Source organism: Rutilus rutilus, assembly GCF_951802725.1.
Source record: "Rutilus rutilus genome assembly, chromosome: 14".
In the NCBI taxonomy this organism is placed as follows: Eukaryota; Metazoa; Chordata; class Actinopteri; order Cypriniformes; family Leuciscidae; genus Rutilus; species Rutilus rutilus.
This window is the reverse complement of record NC_140219.1, coordinates 37,500,555-37,510,381: the sequence shown is the minus strand read 5'-3', so window position 1 is coordinate 37,510,381 and position 9,827 is coordinate 37,500,555. Positions and strand designations below refer to the sequence as shown.

The 9,827-nt window shown below is 42.3% G+C and overlaps 1 protein-coding gene across 11 annotated transcripts in view; it reads right to left on the bottom strand.

The window, feature by feature from the left end:
• limch1b (LIM and calponin homology domains 1b) overlaps positions 1 to 9,827 on the bottom strand; it is a 133,309-nt gene that overhangs the window by 69,209 nt on the left and 54,273 nt on the right. For 9 of the 11 annotated variants that reach the window (XR_014629895.1, XR_014629896.1, XM_084431146.1 and 6 more), the window contains exon 4: positions 139 to 242. Coding sequence is in view for 7 of the 11 variants with exons in the window: in XM_084431146.1 (XP_084287272.1) it covers positions 139 to 242 (104 nt within the window). In the remaining 4 variants the exon portion in view is untranslated. Of the gene's footprint in view, positions 1 to 138; positions 243 to 574; positions 792 to 9,827 lie in introns of those variants that run through there. The other 2 variants (XM_084431147.1, XM_084431148.1) reach the window with 2 other exon arrangements.

Here is a 9,827-nt window from a genome sequence, read left to right as displayed (position 1 = left end):
ACTGTTCAAATAACATATTGCGACATAAGAAATTATAGCAGCGTCTTAGCAAAATCCAGTGTTTCTAAGTAAACAAGCACACAGGCGTACACACACACACACACACACACACAGAGTGTAACGAGTGGTTGATCTTACTTGTTGGTGCGTGTGGAGGTGTCCTGTAGATCTTCAGGATCGAACAGCTGCGATCCCTTCAAACCCAACTCCTCACAACCCTTCAGGAAGAGCGCCACATTATCCTAAACACACACACACACACACACACACACGTGAGCGGATCCTGCATGATCGCATCGCCAGGACTAAATGCACACACACACCGTTAAAGAGCAAGAGGGGAGGCAAACCGACGCCAGTGGTTTTGGACACTCACTGCCTGTGCCTCTCTCTCTCTCTCTCTCTCTCTCTCTCTCTCTCTCTCTCTCTCTCTCTCTCTCTCTCTCTCTCTCTCTCTCTCTCTCTCTCTCTCTCTCTCTCTCTCTCTCTCTCTCTCTCTCTCTCTCTCCCTCTCTCCCTCTCTCTCCCTCTCTCTCTCTCTCGGCAAGCTTATACTGTTGATCGCACGCTCTACCTCAGGTGCAGGAATGTCTCTCTCTCTTTCAGGTGACTCTGGGTCTTTTGTTGAAGTATGCAACCTGAGCTGTGTTATCCGCTCTGTTCCTCTCTCCTCTGGTTCCCAGCTCCAGTGAAAGGCCCTGGACCCCTCCCTTCACTCTCTCTCTCTCTCTCTCTCAAGCGGACCTGGAAGGGTGGCACAGTTTCCTGCCCCTAGTGATTGTTGTCACTCTGTTGTTTGCAGGGACACAACCTTTTATCTCACGCCCATGTGTGTAAGTGAGAGAGAGAAAGAGAGAGAAAGAAGAGAGAGAGAGAGAGAGAGAGAGAGAGAGAGAGAGAGAGAGAGAGAGAGAGAGAGAGAGAGAGAGAGAGAGAGAGAGAGAGAGAGAGAGAGAGAGAGAGAGAGAGCCCTGCCCCTAGAACTGAATCCGGCTCCTTTATACACAATAATAACATGCACATAAAGACAAATATAAGAGCAACATTTCGATGTCGTCACAGTATGTTGCAGGAGTTTGCAGTACCGCTCCCCAGAGTCAAGGTTTTGTCAGCTGAACCCGAAGATTTAATTATGTAGTGACTGCTGAGATTTGAAGTCTTGCAATATATTCAGTGGGTCCAAAAGTCTGAAACCACCTTGAAAATATGGGATTTTCATTTAAACCTGGAAACAAAGAAATATTTAAGATTCTGGACTATTTCTAGGTCACTGATGAAATAAGTATATTTGTGCCATTGATCATGTGACTTTGTACAGACGGATCGTTCTCAAATCATGCTTGGAGAACGTGATCATCAGGTTTTGTTCATATCACATTGTCATTAAAACAAAAAAATGGACATACAAATACTATATAATGAGTAGCTGTGGCGAATGAAGCACACAATGTCGGGAGTACGATAACAACAGTCTTTTAATATAACACTTAGGAAAACTCAGGAGAAGCAGAATACACAGCCACTTTTATAAACGAGAACGGACAGAAACTCAGGGTATATGCATGAGGCAAACAAAGAGAAGTAATCAGGACACAGCTGAACAGAATAACTAATCAATCAGTAACTAAGGAGACTAATGAGAACTCAAACAGAACATGAACGTCACATACTGCCCCGGGAGTGGGAGTGCGGGCGCTTTGGGGGAGGACGAGGAGTAGGCGAAGGGCTGGTGAATGGCTGGCCAATGATGGAGATACTAGCAGAAACAGCCACAGTGGCTCAGGTGGGAGGAAACCGGAAGAAGGCCGACGGAGGCCCAGAGCTCAGCCTGGATGACACCCTACGGCAGGAGGAGCCATAGAGGTGGACTTGATGCCATGGGGACGATGCACGCCGATGGAGCCGATGGTGGAGGAGCCCAATGCACAGATGAAGAGCAAATAGGGAGATCGCAGGCCCCAGACGGACCTCGAGGTGGAGCCAGGGTGTGTCAAGCCTGAGGCGGAGGGCCGAGGTGGAACCGGCGGCAGCTAGACGGAGCCGTAGGGAGGGAGAGACGGAGCATGGGGGCGGCTCATAAGTCCGTGGCGTAGATGCGCGACATCCGACCTAGGTGGAGCCGGAGGATTGAGGTAGCCTGGTGAGGCCGAAAGGTCGATGGTCCCTGGTGGAGCCGAGGGAGGGAGGAGCGAAGGTGGAGGAGCCTGGACGACGGGCCGAGGTCGAGCGACAGGAACAGCGGCTGAAGGCAGAGCCAGGGGATCTGTACATTCAGAGTGTGGGTAGGGCTCCTATCCAATCCCTCGTACACCACGATAACTCCCTCCAGGACGGGTGAAGTTGCCGGCACAGACGTGTTTTGAGGCTCAGGCTCCAGGGCGATGGCTGGCTCAGTCAGGTTCTCTGGCTCTTGAGGGCTGGTTGGGCTCTGGGTCGCGGGCTGTAAGGGGAAGTCCTCTCAGCCCAAATACTCCATCAAATTCCTCGTTTCGGGGAGGAGGTGTTAGTGAGGCCAGCAGGGGGCGCTATCCCTGTGGTCTGTGTGGGTCCTAACGCCCCAGTGTAGTGACGGGGACACTATACTGTCAAAAAGCACCGTCCTTCGGATGAGACGTTAAACCGAGGTCCTGACTCTCTGTGGTCATTAAAAATCCCAGGATGTCCTTCGGAAAAAGAGTAGGGGTGTATAGAGTTCTCGACGGGACCCGCGGGTTCGGGCCGGGTTTGGGTCGAAAATATAATCAAATGACTCGGGTCGGGTCGGACCTCGGGCTTAATCTTTTCCAGTCAGTGAAAAAAACAAACATTTATTAATCATCGCTGCTGTTCACCGTAAAGAAAGTCTGGCTGCTGCGTGCAAGCGCATCACGGAGAGGGGCGGGGGCAGACCTGACGCCGCTGCGTGCACGCCTTTAGCCTGGAGAAGAAGATGGGGTTGGTGAAAAGTAAACTTGCCTCAGGTGAATTCACCATCGCTACTACAGCCTATTTATATATTTAAAGTTTATTGTTTCAGTTGTTTATATTGTTAAAAGGCGTGAACATTAAAGGTTGATTTGAATTTCCGTCTGCTGGTCATGATAATAATCTGACGCGGCGTCGGGCCGCGGGCCGGGTTCGGGCAGATAATTCATGTTGATGTGTCGGGTTACATCGGGTCCGGGCTTTAAAAGCCACGGGCCGGGTCGGGTCGGGTTGTTATTTTCAGGCCCGTTGAGAAATCTAGGGGTGTAACCCCGGCATCCTGGCCAAATTTGCCCAGTGGCCTCTGTCCATCATGGCCTCCTAATCATCCCCATATATATATATACTGATTAGCTTCATCACTCTGTCTGCTCTCCACCAGTAAGCTGATGTGTGGTGGGCGTTCTGGCATAGTATGGCTGTCGTCGCATCATACAGGTGGAGCTCATGAATGAACACAGATCCCTGCACTACTAACAGCCTCTGCTCACTGTCATCTTCAGGGATCTAGGAATCACATTAGTCTTTCAGAGCCAGATATTTGACGATCAGCAAGCCAAGAAAAGCCTTTCCAACTCATAAACAAATCCAGAGACTAATCCTTCCCTGGAAGTGCTCATTGGAGCCAGTTTCTAGACAAATACACTACTTTGTTTCCCGCTGGAATGATAAATACCTGTTCACCCTGATCCCGGATGTGCAGCAGCCAATTTAAAAACACAAAGTTCAGTTGCTACCTTCAATTTGTAATTATTAGGGCTGTAATCTCCCAGTCGATTAGTCGATTATTTGGTCGATACGTTCTGGCTCGACCAAAATTCTGATTGGTCGATTTTTTGCCGCGTTCATTTGATCAGTTTTGCCATTTCATCAGGTGGAAAGCACTAATTGTTAATGGGGGTGTTTTCAGAGCACCCCTGTTTCACAGGTAACAGTCTGTCTTCAGAACACCCCCCTTGTTTTCACTTCTTTTGGATTAGTCCAACCCACTGGAGATGAGAGACAGATTGAAGAAAGTAGGCTACTAGAAGGTTTGCTGAATATTATTTATTTAATTGTGAGAGCGTTTAATTCATAGTCAGTCAGTCCTCTTCTGAGAAAGAAGCGAAGCTGAGCTCCACAGAGCGGCTGCACAGAGCGGCTGAAATGATAGTGTCTGTCAGTTATTATAATACATATGACAAAAACAATTGTCTAAATTATGTTGCATATTCCTCAAAAGTTCTTGTGATGATATCACTAGTTGACAACATAGTACTATTTGCGGAAATCATAAGCAATGATATTGCGCAGGTGCACGTGATGCAACGCTGCCAGAGCCGACAGACTCGTGTGTCAGACTCATTTCAGTGCAAAATAATTAGGTCAAAAACTATTTAATATACTGCAAATAGCCTACTAGTTTTTACTGTTTATTTATAATTCATTTAGGCGGACAACAAGGCTACCAAGTACAGCGCACAGTGCGCAGCTAATTAATGTAACTTTTTTTTTCCTAACGTAATTTTTAATCGAAAATTTCAGGACTTCAGTCTACCAAGCTTTTCTTTGGTTGATTACAGCCCTAGTAATTATAAATAAATTGACTGTACAAATCATTTCAATTTATATTATATAAACAAGTTCAATCTTCTATGGCCAGTGATCTGTGGATAGTAGCATCCTGAGGTGCGTTTCCTTATACGACCCAATATAACGTCGTTTAATCTTAAAGAAGTCCTCACATGATTTGCAGCACTAATTTGATCAAACTGATTAATTAGTTATTCCTCCATCACCATCATTAACCACAGTTCTATATTGTTGAACAAACGTGGTTCAAACAATGTCTGTGCGTAAGTCTTGATTAGACAGTTGATTTCTCCGACATATGAAGATAGTTTGTTGTAGGAGTACAACCAAAATAAGTGAATGTGGTCCTATGTGTCAGGAGTTAGTTAGGCATTAGTTCTGCAATTATTATCCAGCCAACTTACAGTTCATTCATGTGATTTATGGCGCTGTACTGCACAGCTCACAACTAGGAGAATTGCTACTTGCTGCCCACTACCAACATCACTGATATATTAGAATAGACAATGAAACATTGAATAACTGACAATATTGAAGAACAGCGTTCAACTATTGCAGTGGTTCAATGGCAGACAGTTCCTCCTCCGGCATTGCTGTTACACACAGCTGGCATGTGCTGAACCCAGACCACGGTAAAGCCAGATGGAGATGCGCCAAGTACACTACAAGAAACGTGTTTTCACTCATCCATTCTGCTTCACATTGGGAATGGAGATATCCGTCTGCTTTAGTTTGGAACGTTACAGATCCTTCAGAAGGGCAGAAATATGATTGAACACATGCAACAGTGTCAAAGCTGAAAGTCTCCAGCATTTCAACATGTGCAATAACACGCACTTCCTCCCTATTCTCCTTCGCCTCCATCAATACAGCCTCCCCGCCAGGAATAACATGCAAACAATGCGCTGACACCTGCAGAAAAAGGAAGCGCAGACAGAATATCACTGGAGAAACAGGGAAAGTAACATAAAGCAGACAGCTGAAGAGGACGGAGGAAACCGACACTCGACGCAATAGAAAACACATTTCTTATAGTTTTAAAATATGACTTTAAGTGCAAACTTTTCAGATGTTTCCAACAGAACGTCTGCAAATAATATGGTTGCTATAAACATATGCGAGATTTATGGATGTGTTCGGTTTGATCTTACCGTTAAGAGAATTGAAACGTTTGGCAGAACCTTTGACAATCTCTTGAAGCTATGCACTGAGATTATTTACCCAGTTCATTTTAATTATGATTGATAACTCTTGGCTATTTTGATAAGAGCTGAGAACATCCATCTATTCAAGTTTCTTATGAAAACTCTGACAAAATCTCGAAAACATTCCAGGTATGCGCTTGAGGAACTAAAACACTGCTGTATTACAGGAGTTAATGCAAAATGAACAACAAGCCACGACGAACTGGAGACCGCCTAACTGTAGACTATGAAACAGTGTGTCTGGAGCAAGACTCATTAATCCAAAAACAACACAGGAAAAGGAAGGGGGAGTTAACCTGTTTTATTTTGATGCAGGAGATAACAGATTAAAGTATGTTTGTGCAATTTGCACTTGGCGATTGCTTTGCACTTCAAGTGCCAAAAAGACCTGGAACCAATTCATTATTTCAGAAGATGACAGACTTGAGTCTGTCTGAAAATGCAATGATTGCAATAATTCATGCTGTGGCATTATGTTTTGAAATGCTTCATGTTGTGTCAGAATCTCCTGGGCCGTATAACAGACACATCTGCAAAGTTGCGTAATTTCCCTTAAAGCTAAAATCTTTTCAATAAATGGATTAAAGGCAACCACAGTAATATCTTCCCAGAATGCTTTGTAATCCATTTAATTTATTATCTGACAACAAAATCACCCTAGTAAGTAAGATGCGCTTGGCAGAGGCGTTGTAAAGGAAGGAGGCCAAAACACATATTAAAATAAATGGGAAAACAGGATTGCTCTTAAGACCTTACTCACAATTGATCCAACAGCATTTGTTGCTAAGTTAACAATACTCTAATATGCATAAAAATACAAATATTGGGCTGATATATTACATTGGGTAAAATATTTTATTTTTAATTAGATTTGAATTGATATCTTTCAGTGTCCAATACATTATTCACAGGTAAATACATTTTACATTATCATTGTCAGTAATATATTTGCTTTCACTGGTTTTCTTTTTGTCAATTTTTTTTGTCTTGATCCAGTGTTTGTAGCAAAGTTAAAATGTCACGATTATTTCAAGATCTAAATGATCATCTGCTGCAAAGGACGATTTGCCATGTTTCATATTTCATATCAGTAATGGCAACTACTAAACTTGTAATTATCTGTTATTGTTACTGATCAAGAGATTCTGTTTTATTGCATTTTTCATTTTCTCCTTAAAACTGCAGTGAACCAAAGACAGTCTCAAACACACGCTTTGAAATCGCTGGTGTTTCTGACGTCACAAACTACCTTGTAACCAATCAGATCAACGTGTGATCGTCAACCAGTGGATCTCTGAGCTGAGTGAGTGAGTGGAGGCGGGGCTCATTTGCATATTCATAGAACCGCGAACACTAAATGAGGCAAGGGTGTCGAGTTACATTCAAGATATTTTAAGCTATGAATAATTTTTTTTTTCAAGGAAAAACGCTTACATATGTCATTTTCTGATCAAAGATGAGTTTTAAGGGATACAATTATTGACTACAGGGGATCTTAAACAATATAACAATGTAATAATATTGAGTAACCTTTGACATATACTCTATTGCATGTGTGTTTTTGCTCCAACAAAAATAATTCCAAACAAAGTCACAGCAGAATTACCCGTTATGTTTCTAAGAAAAGCGTTTTCTTTCTTAAAGCTGTAATATTGACAGCTAGCTATTGGAATTGGTACTGCAGTCCAAATTCAAAATATTGGAGAGAGTTGTTTTCCCGCCCTTCTCCTCAGACTCGACGCTCACGCGGGTTTCCAGATTGAGGACACGCAACAGAAAAGAGCCCAACTGACTGTGGAAAGTGGCAAGCCTTACACTGTAAGTTTGTCAGTTGACGTATCATGTTTTAATATGCCTCAGGTCATAGAGCTTTTTAGGTTGTGTAGAATCTGCCATCTTTGACCCAGTTCGTTTGCTGGCTTCCATGGCTGCAATACGCTGTGTTTTCCACTAACTGGCAACCCGGGCTGTCGGAATACTATTGGGTGAATTTATAGTGGGCGGAGTCACAGACCAAAGCAAAAACAGAAATTCCGACATGAAACGCACATTTTAAAGTAGAATAACTTGCTGAAGCATTTATTTCTAAAAAATAAGTATGTTAGCATGCTTTTCTAAATATCAGCAAACATATTTTATTTGAGTAAAGAAATAATAACTAAATACATCAATGAAAAAGCCATTTTTAACAAACTGGTTGAGAGAATGATTCAGTGATGAACTCATAAATAAAGTCACTGGTTTTGTTCCTGAATGAATCAGCATTTTTTGAACAAATCCATTGAATGGATGATTCAATGACTCTCTCCTGAATGAATCAGTGTTTCTGAAAGAATCAATTCAGTGAATGATTCAAATAAACGCAGTCACTTGTCTCCAACTACTGTCGCCGCAAGAGTGAGGGGAAGTCATTCTGATTCAACATGAATTTAACACAATAATGATGTGCACCGATAAATCATTTAGAATAAACACGGCAAGATTCCATAAAAAAAAAAAAGAATTGTCTATTTTGATTTCATGGTGACTTAAATATATTGTAATAATGTTGCTGCCAACCATTTGCAACATCTTTTGCAGTGTGCGTATTAGGGCTGGGTATTGACACAAATTTCACAATTCGATTCGATTTCGATTTTCGATTCAATATTGATTATTTTGGATATCAAGTTCAATACATGGCAAATTTTCTCAAGGAAAACAAATCTCTTCACTAATGCTGTAAACTATGGGAGTCAGCTGTAGCCTATTGGCTTCATTCGCTTACTGTAATATTGAAGGTAAAAATTAACTGATTTGTATACAAACACTTGAATTACACTTTTATTTATTTTTATAATAATAAAGTTATATGAAATATAAACATTTAAATGGTGGCTGTCATAAAACCTGCCAGATTTATTCAAACATGCATTAAAAATTGAAGAACATTAAAAATGATAATGAATATGTAATATGGTGCATATATTTAGCAAAATGCTCCTCTCTAGAGTTAATATTTCTCGCTGGCTAACGAGTTTATGGCCACTGGATATGGTTTTTCTGAGGTAAATGTGACGTTACATGACATTGTTTACAAGCTGTTTTACTGACGTCTTTCCACGGTTGAAACACTGAGTGATTCCATGTCACATGATACAGACTTCGATAAGTTGTACTTTACCTTTTAACACACTTTCAGATGCTCCTTCATGTTTATTTCGCGCTGTAACTGGTGTTATTAAGGCGGAAGAGAAGATCATGTGCTTCTCTAGAGCTGAGCCAGAGCGATCTCACGCCACAGCGACAAAACGCTATTTTGAATTTCGTAAGAAAATGGACGTAATTTGAAATCTGAGACTTTGTTTCATATCAATAGTAACAAAGCACAAAGATTATTGCGATTTATGGGATGCGCTACAATGTTACATTCATTCATCTACTGAAAACAGGATGACTAATCGATTCTTGGGATTTAAGAATCGATATCGGTTCGAAAAAATGAGAATCGATTAAAATCGAGAAATCGATATTTTTTACCCAGCCCTATGATGCATACAGTAGGTATCCAGACAGGCGACTCGTTATAGTTTGGAGCAGAGTTAATGTAATGCAAACACAAGAGATCTTGTCTGATTTAACGGGCGAGAGGATGCATTCCAGGGCTTTAATGTGCAATAAGATATTGTGGTGTAATTGTAGCTCTGGGATCACAGCGAGACACGGGGGAAACCAGGCAGAGAGCGATAGAGAGAGAGATTTGAGGAATGCTGGGGTGTAATTACCCATGCCTGTTACGAGCCATAGGAGGAGTGGACGGCGAAGATAAGACGGCCCAGCCAAACCACACTTCCTTCAAAACACTCATTCTAAGCGCCGGCTGATTAACACCTGTTATTTTTACAATGTCTTCCTTCAAACTCTTATTAAGTTTTCTATTATGCCAGAGTCGCCGCCCTCTCTAGTGCACACTTGTTTTCATTCACTCAGAGAAGCGCACGGGACTCGGCACTGATGTCAGAGGACAAAAGGAGGTGGAGGGCGAAACTGAAAGAACACCCTTAAAGAAAACAAGAGGTGCATTCATTAGCCTGAAACCTCAGCGTG